Source organism: Myripristis murdjan, chromosome 12 (assembly GCF_902150065.1).
Source record: "Myripristis murdjan chromosome 12, fMyrMur1.1, whole genome shotgun sequence".
Classification (NCBI taxonomy): Eukaryota; Metazoa; Chordata; class Actinopteri; order Holocentriformes; family Holocentridae; genus Myripristis; species Myripristis murdjan.
Window position 1 is genome coordinate 32,164,225 of NC_043991.1, and position 22,239 is coordinate 32,186,463.

A 22,239-nucleotide genomic window follows, 5' to 3' on the forward strand; every position below is an offset into this window, starting at 1 on the left:
GCACTTGGTGATGTGTGGCTTGGCTGCAGCTGCTCGGCCATGGAAACCCATTCCATGAAGCTCTCTGCGTACTGTACTTGGGCTAATCTGAAGGTCACATGAAGTTTGTAGCTCTGTAGCAATTGACTGTGCAGAAAGTCGGCGACCTCTTTGCACTATGCGCTTCAGCATCCGCTGACCCCTCTCCGTCACTTTACGTGGCCTACCACTTCGTGGCTGAGTTGCTGTTGTTCCCAAACGCTTCCATTTTGTTATAATAGAGCTGACAGTTGACTGTGGAATATTTAGGAGCAAGGAAATTTCACGACTGGATTTGTTGCACAGGTGGCATCCTATGACAGTTCCACGCTGGAATTCACTGAGCTCCTGAGAGCGGCCCATTCTTTCACAAATGTCTTGTTTCACAGTCTGCATGCCTGAGTGCTTGATTTTATACACCTGTGGCCAGGCCAAGTGATTAGGACACCTGATTCTGATCATTTGAATGGGTGAGCGAATACTTTTGGTAATATAGTGTATCTTGTGCACCTCCCGCTATCCGCAAAACACCTGCGCTACCCACTATATTATGCATAGGCGTGTTTTGGGCGTTACACCAGTTAAACCAATCAGTGTGCCAGGTGCCATTGCCTTTAAGGGCAGGCTGCGCTATCCTAAATCCTAAATCCTAAACCCGTGATGGAGAGAGGGAGGTAGATTTTCTCAGGGGTTCAACTGAGGCTAAAGCAAGTTGGCTTTATATATATATATATATACATATTATATATTCTATTATAGGTGAGTTAATTCGGGAGGTGGAGCCACATGTGTCCAAGTGGACGTGTCACAAGGTTGTACTGATTGAGTAAAATCCCCGGGTCTCACCACACACACACAAGAGGCAGAGGTGGAACTATGTGTAAACTAATTTATTGACAAGGTAGATTGGGCAAATAAAATATTAAAAATAAAAATATAGCACAGCTGCTGGCTTATGATAAAACAATAAAACGTGCTGGCGTAAGTGTCCAATTAAAACAGTCTTTCCTCTAAACAGTCTACATGAGTAATATACTCAGTCCATTCCGGCGGCGTCCCGGTATCAGTCCGACCGTGAGCGTGGCGAGGCTCCGTCGGGGCGTGCATTGAAGCCGCCTGGGCGCGCTCTCGTAACAGTCCAAACTTTAGGGATAGCGGATAGCGGGTGGTCAGGACCACCCGCTATCCGCTATCCCTAAAGTGTGTGCGCAAGATAGCAACTTTAGGGATAGCGCATGAAACACGCCCACGGACACACCTCCAGGCGCAAATGACAGAGTTGGCATAACGGATAGTGGGTAACGTGGGCGCAAGATACTGTTTAGGGATAGCGGAAGTTCCTAAATCCGCAATTTGCGGGTAGCGGGTAGTGGCAGCGGGTAGTGGGTGGCACAAGATAGGGCCCATAGCTTTTTAACTGTAAATATTTAAAGAAGTGTTTTTTCGGGATTTGGTATCTTGTGCATTACTGATCAAATGAAAGTAAAACTCCATCTACATATAGGTCTTTTACTTTCTGTATACCTTTTGTATGCCATGACCTAAATCCTCCATCCTTTTTGTACATCTTTTCAGTGTTTTAATGTCTGAAGAATATAGATATAAACTTAATGGTAGATCAGGGATGGGCTGTTCGATGCTAACCCAGGCGGGGGGAGCTGTACTGAAGTAGTATGATGCTGAGGTTAATTGAGCAGCCATGTAATACCACCTAAGATTGGGAAGTTGTACTCCCCTCTCATAAGGCAGATATAATAGTTTAAGACGAAGTCTGGCTTTCCTATCATTCCAGATGAATTGACCCAGTAATTTGTCAAGTTTATCATAAAACATCTTTGGTAGTGGTAGTGGGAGTGTCTGAAAATAATATAAGAACTGGGGAAGAATAGTCATTTTTATTAAGTTTATTCGTCCGACCATCGATATAGGAAAAGTAGACCAGCGGTTCAATGACTCTGTTACCCTTTCCATCAGGGGGTCATAATTTGCTGGAATTATGTCATTCAATTCAGGAGTAATTTTAACACCTAGGTATCTAAAGCCTTCAGTAGTTACTGTAAATAGAGTATTTATCGTAGGGTTGTATCTTTCTTTTTTGTTAAGGAACATAAGTACTGATTTAGAATTATTAATTTTATATCCACAAAACCCTCCAAAATGTTCCATTAATTTCATCAAAGTGGGAACACTATTTTTTAAGTTACTCAGGAAAAATATATCATCCGCAAATAAGGCAATGCGATGATCTACCCCTCCAATTGTAATACCTGATATTTCCGTTTGTGTTCGTACTGTCATAGCCAAAGGCTCAATTGCTAATGTGAATAAGAGTGGGGGCAGTGGGCAACCCTGTCGAGTAGATCTCTGTAGATTAAAGGGTTGCGAGATGGTATTGTTAGTTAAGATCTCAACAGTTGGGTTTGTGTATAATAAACGGATCCATTTAAGAAACATTTTGCCTAATCCAAATCTTTCGAGCACATCAAAAAGATAACTCCATTCTATCCTATCAAATGCCTGACAAGCATCTACTGATAGCATTGCTGTATCTGTTGCATCATCTGTTGCATCATGTTCAAGACTCTTCTAACATTGCGATATCCTTGTCTTTTTTGAATAAAGCCTTGCTGATCGTCATTGATCAGCTGAGAGAGGTATTTATCTAACCTCCTTGAAAGCATTTTACATAGTATTTTTGTATCACATCCCATTAAGCTAATCGGTCTATAGGATGAACATTCAGTTGCAGGTTTGTTTGGTTTTAATATTAAGGTTATTAAGGCTAATCTTAATGAATCTGGGAGCGTCCCTTTAATGAAAGATTCCTCATACATGTGAAGAAGTGGTTTAACCAGTTGTTTTAGAAATGTTTTATAAAATTCTATAGGTAGCCCATCTGGTCCTGGTGCTTTACCGCTATTCATATCTCCTATGGCTTGAACCAGCTCCTCTGCAGTCAATGGGCTATCTAGTGTTACTTTGTCATCTTCCGATATAGTCCGAAATTGTAACTGGTCAAGAAACACACTTTGGCCTTCTCCATTCTCTGTACATTCTGACTTATATATCAATTTATAAAAGTCTCTGAAGGTATTATTTATCTCCATTGGGTCCGTAGTTAAGTTGCCAGATGTTGAGTTTATACTATTAATTGTTCTTTCTGCTTGTAATTTTTTTACCCTCCAGGCCAGTAGTTTACCTGCTTTTTCCCCTTGGTCGTAATAACTTTGTTTGGTCCACATTAAACTCTTAGCTATTTTGTCAGATGTCAATTTATCATATTTAGCTCTCATGGCCAAGCAATTTTGTAATTTCCCTGGATCATTGTCTCTATAAAACTCATCTACAGCTTTTTTTATTTGGTTTTCTAATGTTTATAGTTCTTTGTTGTGTCGCTTGGCTTTAGAACTTGTATAACTAATAATTTCTCTCCTTATGTAAGCCTTAAACGCTTCCCATCTAATGCTGGCAGTAGTTTCATTTGTGTTTAATTCAAAATATTTATTGATGCAACTTTCCACAAATTTAACAAAGTCTGGGTCCTGCAACAGATAAGCCTGTAGCCTCCATCTTGAGCAGTGCTCGGACCTACCTAACTGAATCTCCATAGACACTGCTGCATGGTCACTAATTACTATCGTATTATACCAACATTTTTTAACATTTGGTATTAAATCCATAGAAATTAAAAAATAGTCTTCTGTCTCGTTCAGCTCGTTGGCTCTCTCCAGGCTTCCTGACAGTTGCCTGTCTCTCCTTTTACATCCGGTGATCTGCTTCATCCCAGTCCACGCATCTCTCATGTTGTTCTGCTGGAGTTTGGCCTCCAGCTTCCTCCTGTAGCTGTCTTTACACTCCCTCAACTTCTCCCTGAGTTCGTGCTGCACTGAAAATTCACATATTGCATCTAGACAGCATGGGGATTTTGGTAATTTGTTTAGATAGAGAGAGAGAGAGAGAGAGAGAGAGAGAGAGAGAGAGAGAGAGAGAGAGAGAGAGAGATACTTTATTGATCCCAACCAGGGAAATACTGGTGTTCCAGCAGCAACAGTAGAAACATATAATAAAGTTAAATAAAATAGAATAACAGCTAAATATATACTATTTTTAACAATGATTGATTTGCTCCATAAGTGAAAAGCTGATGTTTAAGTGTACAAAGGGCTATTGGCTTGTGTTTACAGCTGAGGAAATCTCGCATGGGACTGGACCTTTGTGCAAAGTTTGGTGAGTTTTCGTACATGGGAATGTTGCACAAGCTGAGGCTTGAACTCACAATCTTCAACACCGAAGACTGGCCTCTACCTCACTGAGCGAAAGTGCCACATGTAGCTTCACAAACTGACTAAGCCAATCAATGACGTGCAGGACAGCAGCTGAGGAAATCTGACATGGGACTTCACCTTTGTACAAAGTTTGGTGAGTTTTCTCACATGGGAAGTAGGACTTCCTCGGAAGAAAGAAAGAAGAACACACAGGAATACAAGAGGGACCTGGCAGCTTAGGCTGCCCAGCCCCTAATTAAAACAACTAATGTCTGTTCACAACAAGTGAAAAGAAGATAGGAGAGGACAAAAGAAAAAAGAAAATAAAGTAAAACTGAAATGAAATGTTATGTAGGATAATTAATCATCTCCGGGAATATTCCATAAAGGGGAGCTGGGAGAGAAGTCACGGAGAAAGCACTTGACTTCTTGTGGGCCACGAAACAACTTTGGGCCATTATCCAAGTAGACTTTTAACATGGATCTTTACAGGGTCAAATTCACGCGCTTTTTCAGTAGCTCTGCACTGAAATCTGGATAGATGTGAACCCTGGCACCATTGTAGAGCAGATGCTGCTTGTTCCTGGCTAGCAAAAGTATCTTTGCCTTATCCTGAACGTACAGGAATTTAACGAATATGGGATGCGGCAAAGCGCCGGAGCCCAGCCAAGCTGCAGTGGTTGATCTGTGTGCCTGGAGAATAACCGGGGATGTAGGAAAGGCGTCTGCTCCAAGCAGCTGTGGAATCATCTCCTTGACAAAGCCGACCATATCATTTCCCTCGGCTTTCTCAGGAACATGAATAAAGCATAGATTCAGTGCACGGCTTCTGTTTTCGGCATCATCAGCTTGCACCTCAATCAATCACAGTTAATAATCATGCGCACTGGCCACTTTCACATGACAATCAGGATGTAATATTAAGGCAATGTGACCAAACAACAGTCATCAGTAAGGATACATAACGGCAGTGTACATTGATTAATTATCTAATCACCTTCAAACATGAATCCATAAACATTTCACTGCAGCAATAGAAACAAATACATCAGTTACGCATAACCCTTACTATTTGCATTGGTAAAGGGGATCCCAACATGCGTTCAGTCTTGCTGCCAGACAGAACAATGGAATGCAGGAGGATATATAGACTGGCAGGCAATCAGTAGAAATTAGCTTAGGTGAGAATAGGCGGTACACATAAAGCAAATGGAGGAGGAGTGATGACTAGTATGGCTATCTTCAACAGAGTATAGCTGTGTTGGCAGTTCATGGGTCATAGGATATATATTCTTGGCTTAAATGGCCCCTTCCCTTTGATCAAGGGACACTTGCCATTCCAGGGCCAAAGTTCCTTGGCCTTGCTCTTGAAAGAGGGTCCCAGGTGTAAAAACATGTACCCTAACCTCTTGTGTGTTTGCACTGTATTCAAAGACAATGAGGAGGAGGTGTCTGGTCATTTTGCTTGTGACTGGCAACAGCAAAACAGTATGGAAGATGTTGAAGCCATCAGTATGTTTATTTTTTTTTTTTTTACAGTGCTACTGTGATGTTGCACTTGGTTTTGGAGCAGAGATATGCCGATATAAATCTTAAGGATGCAAGAAAACCAATAGCTGAAGAGAGGGAACTGCTTTTAATGGAGATCAACTGTGACATGGCATGGAGTCACAAACAGATACAAAACTATATTTTTCTCTAAATTACAAGCCAAACATTGTCTTAACAGAATCAAATTTGTGTTTATGGTCAATTGGTCTTGTTTAAAAAAAAAAAAAAAAAAAAAAGACAGGTGATACTTTTGCACTACTTGAATCATAATTGATAAGAGACAAGCACTAACACTCAACCCTGACAGTCCCTCAGAACTTGGAGAGTATTAGCTTGGTTGCAAAGAATCATTTTGGGGCCCAGGAATCAGCTGCTGATGCAAAAGAGCGACTGGTTACTGCGGGATAAAGGGGTAGGGGTTCCTGTTTACTGTGTACGGGGGATATTTCCTGAAGTGGGAATGGAGTATCCAATGTCAAAAGAGTTCAACATTTTCGCTCTGCTGAAAAGACCTCCTGGAAGTTTTGTCAGGGCAATGACAAGACTATTTAGAGGTCACAGAGAAGTTACTGGTGGCAAGCCGCTGACACTCATGGAGTTCAGAAATGCCTGTAGATTCTTGATTTTGCACCTCTTTGGACTTGGGTACTACATCCACTGAGGTGTCATTTGTTCCAGTTGGCGGGATATCTTGGGCCAGTTCACTAGCTGTATTCAAGATAAATAAATAAACAAAATGTGACCTAGATAAATGAGAAGTATTAAACTCAGATCTTACAAATTCAAAATGATGTGTAAAATGACACACAACATGGAGCTCTCACAGCCAGATGAGTACTGATAGTATCCATGAACAAAAGTTATGCCAACCTCATTCACAGAGATGTATTTTTGCCTCACTGAGAAACGGGAACTTGTATGTCATCGTGTTGGTTGGACAGTCAGCAGTTAGTTCCAGAGGGCCATATCTACAAAGTTATGTGGTGGATCACCTTGAATTTTGATGACACCATTAATGTTACTAAGGGTGTATTCAGACCTGTCTCGTTTCGAGCAGTTGTTCCGAAACAGGGAGCGTTTCCCCCCAAAGATCGGTTTGTTTGGACATATGTGAACACAGCAATTGTGCTGGGATGCGGGATAAAACAAGTGGACCAAGATCACCTAGAAGGGGTGGTCTTGGCTCGCTTCCTTTCAAGCCCTGGAGCGGTTTGTTTGCAGTAGGAACATAACCAGCACAACAACCGACACAACTGACTCATAACCACTCATTCACAGAATCTGCATACTTTTTTCTGGTTTTCTGTGGTTATTCAGGAGGAAAATCTGTTATCCAGTACTCTAAAGCCGTGTTCACACCGGACGCGATGAACGCGATGAAATCGCGCGTAACGCCCGAAACGCGCCGCGTGACCATTGAATCATTTATTTCCTCAATCGCGTCTATCGCGCGATGGACGCGTTGATGCGAACCCGCCCTCCTCTCTCCCTCCTTCCTCTCCCTGTTGTAGGTGTCCCGCAGACTTTTCCATCTGTGGCGACACACATCCACTGACAAGACGCACACACGTAGCGAGACAGATATGCCGGGTTAACGTTACCATGCTAACGTTACCGCTAGCATGGTTAATAGCTGCATTAGCAACGGACACATATTGCAAAATTTACCGGCACACGGCAGCCCGGCAGCCGGCACACGGCAGCCCGCACACGGCAGCCCGGTAGCCCGCACAGGGCAGCCCGGCAGCCCGCACACGGCAGCCCAGTAGCCGGCACAGGGCAGCCCGGCAGTCCGGCAGCCCGGCAGCCGGCACACGGCAGCCCGGCAGCCCGCACACGGCAGCCTGGCAGTCGGCACGGCAGCCTGGCAGCCCGGTAGCCCGCACACGGCAACAATAATATTGTCCTCCATTTTTCGATTTCCTTTGGCAGTTCTTGACATAGGTGACGTAGGAAGAATATCAACACTGATTGGCTATCGCGTCAAAGCATCACGCGATGTCGCGTCAAAAGTTGAAATTTTTCAACTTGCGCGATGAGGCGTTTGACGCGATAAAGCGTCCAACGCGACGCGATGAAGCGTCAACGCGACGCGATGAAGCGTCATCGCGTCGCGTGTATCGCGCGAAACGCGCCGCCCGACCCGAATTCGCGCGTCATCGCATCTTTGCATTGACTTTTAATGTAAACTTGACGCGCGAATTTGCGTTATCGCGTCCGGTGTGAACACACCTTAACACCGCAGGCGCAGATTCTGTTCGGGCCTGCTCATAACTGTGGTTCACCCTCCAATAGAAGGGGGCAGTAATGCACCCAGCTGCAAACTCTCAATCAAAAAAAAAAGAAAAAAAAGAAACAGCAGAAGAAGAAGCTTATACTTTTTACTTTTAGTATGTACTGCAGCTTACAAAGTATGTAGTTTAGTATGAAATATGCATGCTAATTCTTTTTTTCCCTACTAAATAGTATGGTAGTATGAGTATTGGAACGTGGGGGGGGGGGGGTCCTTCCGGGATTTCTGACCAATGAGAGAACAGTTGGTCCGCGCATGGCATTTGTTTACAACTTTGGACCAATACAGACTGTTGCCTTTTGAACACAAACGACCCAAAAGAAAAATGCAACAATTGTATCGATTTCGCCCTCAAATCGGAACAAAGCAAATGAGCCACAGGTCTGAATACACCCTAAGACGATGAAACTTGTCAATTTTGTGACCCCATGTCCCTCCCGCTAGCACCACTCAAAATGTCAATACGCCATACTAATATCTGAAAATGTTTTTGCATTGCCATGAAATTTTGTGTCAGCACATTTACTAGAAGATGAAACCAGGCAATTTGGGTGACTCTGTGACCTTCATCTACCCTATGTCCCCTAACATCTCAAAATATTTTTGCATTGCCATTAACAGGCCCAGTGGCATCTATGTCAGAAATACATACCATATTTTTACCATATTTATGTGCTTTCACATTCCATGTTCTGAGGCCTATTAGTTCATTCACAGTCTGATATATAGTATTTTCTGATTTCATGGAAATAAAAGAGGAAACTGAAAAAAATTGAAGCTGACGTTGAAGAGAACTAAATTTACAGCTGCCCTTTTTAATTAAGATGAAAGTTGCACATCATTCCAAGTTCAGATATTTTTAAAGGAATTAATGTGCAGGTAATAACTGAATACTGGCTTTAACTTTTGGAATATCCATGCTAAGTTGATAAAGCAGAAAGAAGAAGAAGAAGAACTTGTGTAATTGCTATAACCAACAGCTGGCTTTTCATATAAATATTGTTACAGAGAGAACAGAACTATTGTTTTTAGACACAAGTGTCAGTGGTTAGGTCACTGGTAAAATTAATTATTTAAAGTGTAAAGTTTCCCTTACAATTCTACCATTAAAGTCAGCCTTGTCTCTCACCAGCAGCTGCCTGTGGCGGGTTTCTCACCAAGCTGAATGGTACCTTTACCACTCCTGGATGGCCCAAAGAATACCCCCCGAACAAAAACTGTGTGTGGCAGCTTGTGGCACCAATTCAGTATCGCATAACTCTGCTGTTTGATGTATTTGAAACTGAAGGCAATGATGTAAGTTCATGATCTTATCAACTGCTTGTATCTTCTGTACATAGTATATCATATTACTCCCACAGAATTTTTTCAGTATGACTCGCTAAAAAAATCGAATTAATTTTCCAGTGCTAAGAAGTAGTAAGCAACTTTTTGTGTTTGCCATGAGGTATGTAAATATGATTATGTGGAGGTGCGCAGTGGGTTGAATTCAGACTCAAAGCTTCATGGCAAGTTCTGTGGAGCAGAGAAACCTGAGGCCATCACCTCCCAACATAACAACATGCGGATTGAGTTCAAGTCTGACAACACTGTCTCCAAGAAGGGATTCAAAGCCCAGTTCTTCTCCGGTGAGCCATCAAAAGTGAACTATTGATAAAGTATTATGTTATGCACACTTGGGTTCAGAGCTAAGACGAGATAAACTATTACCCCATTCTGAACCACAACGAAGACAGTTGTCTTCAATTCTGTGTCCAGTTTTTCAGCACCAGTTATTCAACTAAGTGCAATACAATTTTGGTGATCTTTGAAGCTGTAGCTGAAACATGCCATTTGGATGAATTTAATACAATGTAGTAAAATAAGTCCCTTATCTATTCCCAGTTCTTCCTCTTAGTATTGGTATTAATGATGCTGTTTGGTATTATTAAAAATGAATACAGAATAGGCTCAACTCCATAAACTTACATAACTGTGTCTGCCAAATCTCACAGATGGCCTTAAAATAAGTTATGCTGTTAAGTCAAAAGATTTTATAGCTTTGTCTGCTGTAATGCAGAATGGCCACATTCCTACTTAAACATTCACAGATTGGCATGATACCAAGTGGGGAGTTCACACACTTAATACAGTATGTATTTTTACAATGGGCAATGCAGCAAGAGAGGCAGAGAAGGGCAGACACTGGCACTTTTACTTGTAACATTTATGTAAAAGAAAATTTATTTATTTATTTATTTATTTCAAATTTCCCAACAGATAAAGATGAGTGCTCAAAAGAAAATGGAGGCTGCCAACATGAATGTGTAAACACCTTTGGAAGTTATAGTTGTCAGTGCCGCAGTGGCTTCATGTTGCATGATAATAAGCATGACTGCAAGGAAGGTACAGTATTATGTGTCTGCTGTAGCATGCCCACCTTTATTTAGCCATTTATGGATAGCTGACAGTTTATTGCATGTATGGATGCACAGATGATGGATAAACCTTCATGAAATTCAAAATCTGTCAGTCATAATGTCATATTATTAAAACTTTGTCATTGACTTGTCAAGTTCCTAAACTTATGCTTTTCTATTTATTACTCATCATATCCCTTTATTGGTCTGCATAATCCCTTGTATTCCATCCTCATAAAAAATCACTAATATATTTGAGTATTCATAGGATAATGCCCTAGTGAGCACTTAGCCTTTGTGTGTTTTTTCCAGCTGGCTGTGATCATATGGTGAACAGTGTAACAGGCACAATCAGTAGTCCCAACTGGCCTGATAAATATCCCAGCAAGAAGGCCTGTACCTGGTCTCTTTCCACAACCCCAGGCCATCGAATCAAAATTGTATGTCAACTGTATGTGTTATTACATTTTTTCATTCAAACATTATGTCATGACCAAAACAAACATATTTCAAAAGCAACAAAATAAATGACTGCATATCTCTCTTAATTTGGCTATTAATTATCCTCAGGCTTTCAATGAGATTGACATGGAGGCTCACCTGGAGTGTGCTTACGACCATCTAGAGATCTATGATGGGCGAGATGGCCACGCCCCCAGCCTAGGACGCTTCTGTGGCACCAAGAAGCCTTCTCCAGTCATCTCTAGTGGCAACAAAATATTCTTACGCTTTTTCTCTGATAATTCAGTACAGAAAAGAGGCTTTGAGGCTTCACATAGGGCAGGTGGGCAAAACAATAACAGTGGAAAGCAGACAGCTCCAGACAGCTTGTGAAAAAAAAAAAAACAGATTATATAATTTAATAAGTAACACATACTAATATAATGAGTTTGTTTTGAACTTCCTGAAAATACCAAAAAAAGTGACATTTCAGCTTTGGGTATTTTTCTGTTTAGAATGCTACATTCTTCACTTTTACGAGTTCCTTGTTTTGACTCTTTTATTATGTGGTTGTACATTCCCAGAATGTGGAGGAAACCTTCAAGCTGAGGTCAAGACTAAAGATCTGTACTCCCATGCCCAGTTTGGGGATAACAACTACCCTGGAGGCTCAGACTGTCAGTGGGTGGTCTCTGCTGAGAAGGGTTATGGAGTGGAGATCACCTTCCCTTTCTTTGAGATTGAGGAAGAGGCAGACTGTGGTTATGATTACGTGGAACTATATGATGGTGCTGACATCAAGGCTCCAAGGCTGGGACGATATTGTGGTTCTGGGGTAAAGTGGGAGCTCTGCATATTTTTTGTTGTGAAAAGTATCAATGTTATGCAATAAAAGCCATACAAAATTATTATTTTATAAGAGGCTATATTGTTGCAGTTCTATAACAACAAAGGTCTCTCTCTTCCTTATTTTCTCTCTTTTTCTTTTTCTCAGGTCCCAGAGGAAATCTACTCAGCTGGGGATGCCATACTTATAAAATTTCATTCAGATGATAGCATCAATAAAAAAGGCTTTCATGTGCGCTATACAAGTACAAAGTTCCAGGACACATTACACACCAGCAAGTGACTCTCTTCTACCCTACACTTAAAAGAAGGCTTCATCCCTAACATTTGGTTGGACACACCCATTTCCCGAAGAGAAGTGAATGCATGGATTCATCCCACAAACACCAACCCAAATACCCCACAGTCATGTCTGTATGGAGTGAAGCCATGCAGTAATGTTTAGTCTTTACATTTTTCATGACATAGATCAGTAATGAAAGATGATTCATTTGAACAGATTATTTCAAGTAAATTTAGTTATTCCGTTATGAAACATCCACACACACACACACACACACACACACACACACACACACACACACATATATATATATATATATATATACACATATACATATATATACTATACATATACATATACATATATATATATATACTATACTATACATATATATATATATATATATATATATATATATATATATATATATATATATATGATATATATATGATATATATATATATATATACACACACACACATCCACACACACGTATGTATATACACACTACCAGTCAAAGGTTTGGTCACACCCTCTCATTTAATGTTTTTTCTTTATTTTCAGTACTATTTACATTGTAGATTCTCACTGAAGGCATCAAAACTATGAATATGAATGAACACATATGGGTCATTCCATGTCACTTCACCAAATGGTCCATGCACTTGGGTCTCAAAAAATTCTGAAAAATTCACCAGTTGTTCCCTATGTATCTAAAAGACACACTGTAAAATTTTAGTTTGCTCGGATGGATACTGTTTGAGAGTTATGGGCCAATGAAAATGTGACATGAAAACTTTGTTTTGGATTTGGAGAAGCTGCCATCCAGAAAGCGATGCATATATCTGACCAACCATTAATGCCTTGAACAGTCCATGTATGTATCTCAAAGCTCTGATCGCAAAGCTGGGGCATATAAAAAGTTGTTTTCTGAAGGCCCAAATATGGTCAACCACAAAACCCGCATAATTTTTTTTCCATTTTTGAGGTGCTGGCATGCCTACCAGTTATGATGTATGACAGATGTTTTTGTACATTCTGAGAGAGTAGATGGAGGTGTATTATCGCACCAAATTTTAGTTTCCTATGTGGTGTAGTTCCTGAGATATTGACACCTGAAAATGGAGGAAAAATAAGGACATGCCAAAATCGCACCAAAATCAATACATACTCCCCTCACTAAATTGGCCATTTCTCAAAAAGTATCCATCTGAGCAAACTAAAATTTAATAGTGTGCCTGTTGGATACATGAGGAACAGCTGGTGAGTTTTTTGAGACCCAAGTGCGTGGGATGTCCTGAAAATTTGGTGAAATGACATGGAATGACCCATATGGAATTATGTAGTAAACAAAAAAGTGTGAAATAACTCAAAACATGTTTTATATTTAAGATTCTTTAAAATAGCGACCCTTTGCTTTGATTAGGGGACACTGGGGTAAGTTGAGCCAAAGGGTAAGTTGAGCCACCCCCTGTTGCTAGGAAACGATAAAAAATATTGATCATGTGACCAAATGTTTAGGAGGAAGGCATCATTTCATGGAGTCTGTGAAGGTAAGAACCACATGGGTAAAGTGGTTAGACATTTATTTCCAAAAAAACATTTTTTACTCTTAAAAGTGAATTTAGTCTATCATCAGTTTCATGAGAATTGTGTTAAGACCAAAATAGATAATTTTAAATTTGTTTTATACATCAATTGTGGTATCTATGAGCTACAACATGAGGTCATAAACCTAGCATAAAAGTGCACCATTTTAGCTGTGGGGCCTAAAAAAGTCAAAATGGTAGCTCTGGGGTAAGTTGAGCCATTTGGCCAGGGGTAAGTTGAGCCGGAGGCCCATACACTTAATAAGTGTATTTTGGCTGTAGCCTAAGGGCCCTATCTTGTGCCAGACTCCCTAAACCCGCTATTTGCGGATTTAGGATTTAGGAAGAGGCGTTCCCCCGTAAAAGTTGCTATCTTGTGCACCTCCCGCTATCCGCAAAACACCTCCGCTACCCGCTATATTATGAATAGGCGTGTTTTGGGCGTTACGCCAGTTAAACCAATCAGTGTGCCAGGTGCCATTGCCTTTAAGGGCAGGATGCGCTATCCTAAATCCTAAACCCTAAACCCGCGATGGAGAGAGGGAGGTAGATTTTCTCAGGGCTTCTACTGAGGCTAAAGCAAGTTGGCTTTATATACATATGATATATTATATTATAGGCGAGTTAATTCGGGAGGTGGAGCCACATGTGTCCAAGTGGACGTGTCACAAGGTTGTACTGATTGAGTAAAATCCCCGGCCACACCACACATACAAAAGAGGCAGAGGTGGAACTATGTGTAAACTAATTTATTGACAAGGTAGATTGGGCAAATAAAATATTAAAAATAAAAATATAGCACAGCTGCTGGCTTATGATAAAACAATAAAACGTGCTGGCGTAAGTGTCCAATTAAAACAGTCTTTCCTCTAAACAGTCTATATGAGTAATATACTCAGTCCATTCCGGCGGCATCCCGGTATCAGTCCGACCGTGTGCGCGGCGAGGCTCCGTCGGGGCGCGCATTGAAGCCGCCTGGGCGCGCTCTCCTAACAGCCCAAACTTTAGGGATAGCGGATAGCGGATAGCGGGTGGTCCTGACCACCCGCTATCCGCTATCCCTAAAGTGTGTGCGCAAGATAGCAACCTTAGGGATAGCGCATGAAACACGCCCACGAACACACCTCCAGGCGCAAATGACGGAGTCGGCATAAGGATAGCGGGTAGCGGGTGGCGCAAGATACCGTTTAGGGATAGCTGAAGCTCCTAAATCCGCAATTTGCGGGTAGCGGGTAGTGGCAGCGGATAGCGGGTGGCACAAGATAGGGCCCTATATGTCTTAAATATTAAATAATAAATAAAATAATAAATATCAATTACTTATTAAGTGTATAGGGTAAGTGTATTTTGGCTGTAGCCTATATGTCTAAAATATTAAATAAATATTAACCCTCCCCCATGCCCCCATGCCCCCGGTGGGCATGGGGGCATGGGGCCACGGCCAGTGTGGCCGTTGCCACCAAATGTGTTACGTTCATATGCTCATAACTGACCTTACTGTCAGCAAGGACACCAAGAAACTAGTGTTCTAGTGTTTTCTTTCCAAAAACACAGCTGTTAATTTTCTCTTCCGAAGCGCATTTTAAGGCATGTTAAAACAGCTGTTTATTGTACCTGCTGAATTGTGTTTAATAAAAAAAAATACATATGAATGTGAAGAAGTGACTGTTATTTAGGGAGGGAGAAGGTGAGGGAGGGGTGGGATGGAGGGGGGGAGGAAGGTGGGGGGTGAGTAGGGATACGGCTCAACTTACCCCGCTCCCTGGCTCAACTTACCCCATACACGGGGTAAGTTGTGCCACGAGACCACTTTTTTTGGAAATGCTATATTATGGAAACAGTTATGTTTACACTCATTCTGTTTGTTTGAAGAGATGCACAACATCCTGAAATATATGCAGATATGTTAGTTAGCGACAAAACTATGATTACCTTGATGTAGTGATCCTAAATATGAAAAATGGCTCATCTTACCCCAGTCTCCCCTACTGTTTTGCACACTCTTGGCATTCTCTCGATGAACTTCATGAGGTAGTCACCTGAATTGGTTTTCCAAGTCTTGAAGGAGTTCCCACAGATGCTGAGCACTTGTTGGCCCTTGTGCCTTCACTCTGCCGTCCACCTCATCCCAAACCATCTCGATTGAGTTTAGATCAGGTGACTCTGGAGGCCAGGTCATCTGGCGCAGCACTCCATCCTCCATGCTTCACAGTGGGAACCATGCATATAGAGACCATCTGTTCACCTTTTCTGCATCGCACAAAGACACGACGGGTGGAACCAAAGATTTCAAATTTGGACTCATCAGACCAAAGCACAGATTTCCACTTTGTTTGGGCCAAGAAACACAAGGAATGGACCTCTTCTGCTTGTTGCCTTTTCTTAGCAGCTATTTGACCATAAAGGCCTGATTCGCGCAGTCTCCGATGCAGAATTGATGTAGAGATGTGGGAGTTCTGGTGTCTGGGAGTTCTGGTGTTCTGGGAGTTCTGGTGTTTCACTGGGTGTCCCCCAGGGGTCAGTTCTGGGCCCACTTCTCTTCATCATTTACCTCCTCCCCCTTGGCACTCTCCTCCGTCACCACGGAGTCCATTTTCACTTTTACGCCGACGACACACAGGTCTACATCTCCTCCAAACCCAACACTGCCATCCCCCCCACCTCCCTCATCACCTGCCTCGATGACATCCGGAGCTGGATGAGCAGGAACTGCCTCAAGCTGAACGGCGATAAAACCGAGGCCCTACTCGTCGGCTCCAAATCTACCCTCACCAAAACCCAACTTACCCCAGTTCCACCCATCATCATCGATGGATTCCCTGTACCTTTTGCCCCCCAAGTCAAGAGCCTCGGCATCATTCTGGACAGCACCCTCTCATTTGCACCCCATATTCAAAATGTTACCCGGACTGCTTTCTTTCACCTCCGCAACATCTCCAGGCTCCGCCCATCTCTGTCCCAATCCAGTACCGAAATCCTGGTTCACTCATTCGTCACATCCCGCATCGACTACTGCAACGCCCTCCTCACCGGACTCCCCACCAAACTTATCAATAAACTGCAAATGATTCAGAACTCGGCTGCCCGGATCATCACCCGCACCAAATCATCCGACCACATCACCCCTGTCCTCATCCAACTTCACTGGCTCCCTGTACAATACCGCATCCAGTACAAAAACCTCCTCCTCACCTTTAAAGCTCTCCATAACCTAGCCCCAACTTACCTCCACGACCTCCTTCATGAATACACTCCCTCCCGCACCCTCCGCTCTTCCTCTACTGGACTCTTAACCATCCCCACGTCACGCCTCAGCACCGTGGGTGCCCGAGCCTTCAGCTGCTCAGCACCCAGGCTCTGGAACTCTCTTCCTCCACATATAAGACTGTCCGACTCAATCACCACATTTAAAACCCACCTCAAAACTCACCTGTTCAAACTGGCATACTCATTCTAACTGGATACTGTGTTCTTTTCCTGCTTTATGCTGCTTTGTCTTGTCCTAATTTATGTTACTGTCTCTTTTATGCTATGTTTTCGACTCTTTTATGCTTTTATCTTCTGTAAGGTGACCTTGGGTGACATGAAAGGCGCCTCCAAATAAAATGTATTATTATTATTATTATTATTATTATTATTATGTGTCTGCCACTAGAACTCTGTGTGGCATTTATCTGGGCTCTAATCTGAGGTGCTGTTAACTTGCGATTTCTGAGGGTGGTGACTCGGATGAACATATCCTCAGCAGCAGAGGTGACTCTTGGTCTTCCTTTCCTGGGGCGATCCTCATGTGAGCCAGTTTCATTGTATCAGACCTTCAGTTCTGAAAGTAATGATGGACGGGGGCACCCCGGTGGCTTATCGGCAAAGCGCGCGCACCATGTACCAGGGCTCAGTCCCGATCGCAGCAACCGGGATTCGAATCCGACCTCAGGTCCTTTGCTGCACGTCATCCCATCTCTCTCTCTCCTGCTTTTCCTGTCTATCTCTACTGTAACTGTCAAATAAAGCAGAAATGCAAAAAAAAAAAAAATCTTTAAAGTAATGATGGACTGTCGTTTCTCTTTATTTAGCTGATTGGTTCTTGCCATAATACGAATTCTAACAGTTGTCAAATAGGGCTGTCAGCTGTGTACCAACCTTACTTCTGCACAACACAACTGAAGGTCCCAACCCCATTAAGAAGGCAAGAAATTCCACAAATGAACCCTGACAAGGCACACCTGTGAAGTGTAAACTATTTCAGGTGACTACATCATAAAGCTCATTGAGACAAGGCCAAGGGTTTGCAGCACTGTCAACAAAGCAAAGGGTGGCTACTTTGAGGAATCTAAAATATAAAGCATATTTAGAGTTATTTCACAATTTTTTCTTTGCTACATAATTCCATATATCTTGCTTCATATATTTGATGTCTTTAGTATGTATCTACAATGTAGAAAATAGTAAAAATAAAGAAAAAACATTGAATGAGAAGGTGTGCCCAAACTTTTGACTGGTAGTGTAAATATATACATATATATATATATATATACAGTGGTGGAAAAAAGTTTTCATGCATTTGTGAAATATTGCATTAAGAATCACTCTTAGGTCTTCAAGTGCAATTTCTTTTAGTACAGTCACAGCCAAAATACTAAACAAATCCTAAAAAGCCATTAAAAACTTAAAATTGATTGGTTCCATAAAAATACGTAAGAAATTTTAAGTATTGGGTCATTTTGGTACCAGTGATGAAGGTCGTTCTTTTTATTAAAAGACAATTTTTGTTGCCAAGCTTCATGTCTATATAAAGCCAGCACATTTGAAAGTTCTTCAGACACAAAAATGGCTAAGACAAGGAACCTAATGCAGGAAACATGCCTGAAGATAAAGATTCTCAGCCAGGAAGGGTACAGCTGCCGCCAGATAGCCAGGAAGTGCAGATGCAGTCCTTCAGCAGTTGGATACACTCTGCAGAAATACAGACGAACCAACAGCTTGGAAGACAAACCAAGATCTGGGCGTCCAAGGGTTTCTTCAGCAAGAAATGACCGCATCACGATCTGCATGTGCAGGCAAAACCGCCAAATGACATCACAGGAGCTTCAGCAGCAGTGGTCAAACCAAACTGGTGTCCAGTGTTCCACCCACACTGTATGTGGGTGACTTTTAGATCATGGCTTAAGCTCCTACAAGGCTATCAAGAAGCCCCTGATCAATGAGAGACAGAGGTTAGCCCGGCGTCGTTGGGCCCAGGCACACATGAACTGGACAGCCAGGAACTGGAAGAAGATTCTGTGGTCAGATAAGTCCAGTTTCCAGCTTTATCTTCCTTCTACTAATGTGAGGGTTGTAAACAATAAACAAAAAAATATAATTTGTATTTGTTTGTATCTGTCTAATGCAGCCACATCTTTTGAAACACTAAAAAGATTTTTCCACAGATATTTCATGATAATATTTGAGATTGTGTAAAATTTTAAGGGTGTCCAAAAACTTTTTTCCACCACTGTATATATATACTGTATATACAGTACAGGCCAAAAGTTTGGACACACCTTCTCATTTAATGCGTTTTCTTTATTTTCATGACTATTTACATTGTAGATTCTCACTGAAGGAATCAAAACGATGAATGAACACACATGGAGTTATGTACTTAACAAAAAAAGGTGAAATAACTAAAAACATGTTTTATATTCTAGTTTCTTCAAAATAGCCACCCTTTGCTCTGATTACTGCTTTGCACACTCTTGGCATTCTCTCAATGAGCTTCAAGAGGCAGTCACCTGAAATGGTTTTCCAACAGTCTTGAAGGAGTTCCCAGAGGTGTTTAGCACTTGTTGGTCTCTTTGCCTTCACTCTGCGGTCCAGCTCACCCCAAACCATCTGGATTGGGTTCAGATCCGGTGACTGTGGAGGCCAGGTCATCTGCCGCAGCACTCCATCACTCTCCTTCTTGGTCAAATAGCCCTTACACAGCCTGGAGGTGTGTTTGGGGTCATAGTCCTGTTGAAAAATAAATGATCGTCCAACTAAACCCAAACCGGATGGGATGGCATGTCGCTGCAGGATGCTGTGGTAGCCATGCTGGTTCAGTGTGCCTTCAATTGTGAATAAATCCCCAACAGTGTCACCAGCAAAACACCCCCACACCATCACACCTCCTCCTCCATGCTTCACAGTGGGAACCAGGCATGTGGAATCCATCCGTTCCCCTTTTCTGCGTCTCACAAAGACACGGCGGTTGGAACCAAAGATCTCAAATTTGGACTCATCAGACCAAAGCACAGATTTCCACTGGTCTAATGTCCATTCCTTGTGTTTCTTGGCCCAAACAAATCTCTTCTGCTTGTTGCCTCTCCTTAGCAGTGGTTTCCTAGCAGCTATTTGACCATGAAGGCCTGATTCGTGCAGTCTCCTATTAACAGTTGTTCTAGAGATGGGTCTGCTGCTAGAACTCTGTGTGGCATTTATCTGGTCTCTGATCTGAGCTGCTGTTAACTTGCCATTTCTGAGGCTGGTGACTCGGATGAACTTGTCCTCAGAAGCAGAGGTGACTCTTGGTCGTCCTTTCCTGGGTCGGTCCTCATGTGTGCCAGTTTCGTTGTAGCGCTTGATGGTTTTTGCGACTCCACTTGGGGACACATTTAAAGTTTTTGCAATTTTCCGGACTGACTGACCTTCATTTCTTAAAGTAATGATGGCCACTTGTTTTTCTTTAGTTAGCTGATTGGTTCTTGCCATAATATGAATTTTAACAGTTGTCCAATAGGGCTGTCGGCTGTGTAGTAACCTGACTTCTGCACAACACAACTGATGGTCCCAACCCCATTGATAAAGCAAGAAATTCCACTAATTAACCCTGATAAGGCACACCTGTGAAGTGAAAACCATTTCAGGTGACTACCTCTTGAAGCTCATCAAGAGAATGCCAAGAGTGTGCAAAGCAGTAATCAGAGCAAAGGGTGGCTATTTTGAAGAAACTAGAATATAAAACATGTTTTCAGTTATTTCACCTTTTTTTGTTAAGTACATAACTCCACGTGTGTTCATTCATAGTTTTGATTCCTTCAGTGAGAATCTACAGTGTAAATAGTCATGAAAATAAAGAAAACGCATTAAATGAGAAGGTGTGTCCAAACTTTTGGCCTGTACTGTATATATGTATGTATATATATGTGTGTGTGTGTGTGTGTTTGTGTGTGTGTGTGTGTGTATATATATATATATATATATATATATATATACATACACTACTCACAAAAAGTTAGGGATATTCGGCTTTCTGGTGAAATTTCAGGATGAACCTATAATGCATTATAACCTTTACAGGTGAACTTAATGTGACCTTCTGTAAACTTTTGAATGCACATGTCCAACTGTTCAGTGTTTCAGTACCTTTTGCACAAGTTGCTGTTCTCTAACAAGGAGCTTAACGGCAAAATTCACAACAGGTGTTTGATCCATGAATCGACCAATAAATTTCCTGGTTCAATTAGAATTGGTATTTAAACATTCCTCCTCATCATGCTGTTGACATTTTGACATCATGAGACCAAGACGACATCTAACAATTGATCAGCAGCACCTCACCATTGCGAGGCTTCAAACAGGATGTTCTCAGACGGAAGTGGACACTGAGCTTAGAGTGTCACAGAGTGTCATCAGCAGGTTGCAATAGAGATACAGAGAGACTGGAAGAGTCACAGAAAGGCACAGAAGTGTACGTCCTTTGGCCACATCCCACACTGATGACCGCTTCATTTTGAACAGTGCCCTGCAGAACCGGATGATGAATGCCACTCAACTCCAGGCACATTTAAGGGAGGTGAGAGGCACCCAAGTGTCACGTCAGACCATTCAAAACCGTTTACATCAGCATGGTCTGCATGCTAGACGACCTGCAAGGGTACCTGACCACACCACCAGGCACAGGTGTCATCGTCTTGCATGGGCCAGGGAGCATTTACGCTGGATGAGGGACCAGTGGGCCTCAGTGCTGTTCTCTGATGAAAGCCGATTCACGTTGAGCAGAAATGATGGCCGCCAACGATGTTGGAGACATCAAGGAGAGCGCTATGCATCAGCCACTGTTGTCACCAGACGAGCCTTTGGTGGTGGTGGTGTTACTGTGTGGGCAGGTGTGTCTAGTCAGTACAGAACTGCCCTACACTTTGTGAATGGTACAGTGACAAGCCCAAACTACCTGAATAACATCATTAATCCAGTCATTGTGCCCCTGCATGAACAACACAGGCCCAATTTCATCTTCATGGACGACAATGCTCCAGCTCATCGAGGTTGCATCATTAGGGAACGGCTGCTGGAGACTGCGGTACCTCAGATGGAGTGGCCTGCACTTTCTCCAGACCTGAATCCCATAGAAATGGGACCTGCTGAGTCGCCGTGTAGAGGCTCATAACTCTGTACCTCGGAACCTCAATGACCTGAGGGCCGCCCTTCAAGAAGAGTGGGATGCTATGCCTCAGCAGACAATAAGTCGACTTGTAAACAGCATGAGACGTCGTTGTCAAGCTGTAATTGATGCTCAAGGGCACATGACAAGTTA

General features: G+C 42.3%; 1 protein-coding gene across 1 annotated transcript in view; it reads left to right on the forward strand.

The window, feature by feature from the left end:
- Positions 1 to 12,342, forward strand: part of LOC115369458 (bone morphogenetic protein 1-like) — a 99,114-nt gene extending 86,772 nt beyond the window's left edge. The window contains exons 14-20 of the mRNA XM_030066072.1: positions 9,263 to 9,423; positions 9,575 to 9,755; positions 10,387 to 10,512; positions 10,839 to 10,966; positions 11,097 to 11,310; positions 11,552 to 11,802; positions 11,962 to 12,342. Of these exons, the coding sequence (XP_029921932.1) occupies positions 9,263 to 9,423; positions 9,575 to 9,755; positions 10,387 to 10,512; positions 10,839 to 10,966; positions 11,097 to 11,310; positions 11,552 to 11,802; positions 11,962 to 12,096 (1,196 nt within the window). The 3' untranslated portion in view covers positions 12,097 to 12,342. The remainder of the gene's footprint in view (positions 1 to 9,262; positions 9,424 to 9,574; positions 9,756 to 10,386; positions 10,513 to 10,838; positions 10,967 to 11,096; positions 11,311 to 11,551; positions 11,803 to 11,961) is intronic.
- The last annotated feature ends 9,897 nt before the right edge of the window (positions 12,343 to 22,239 follow it).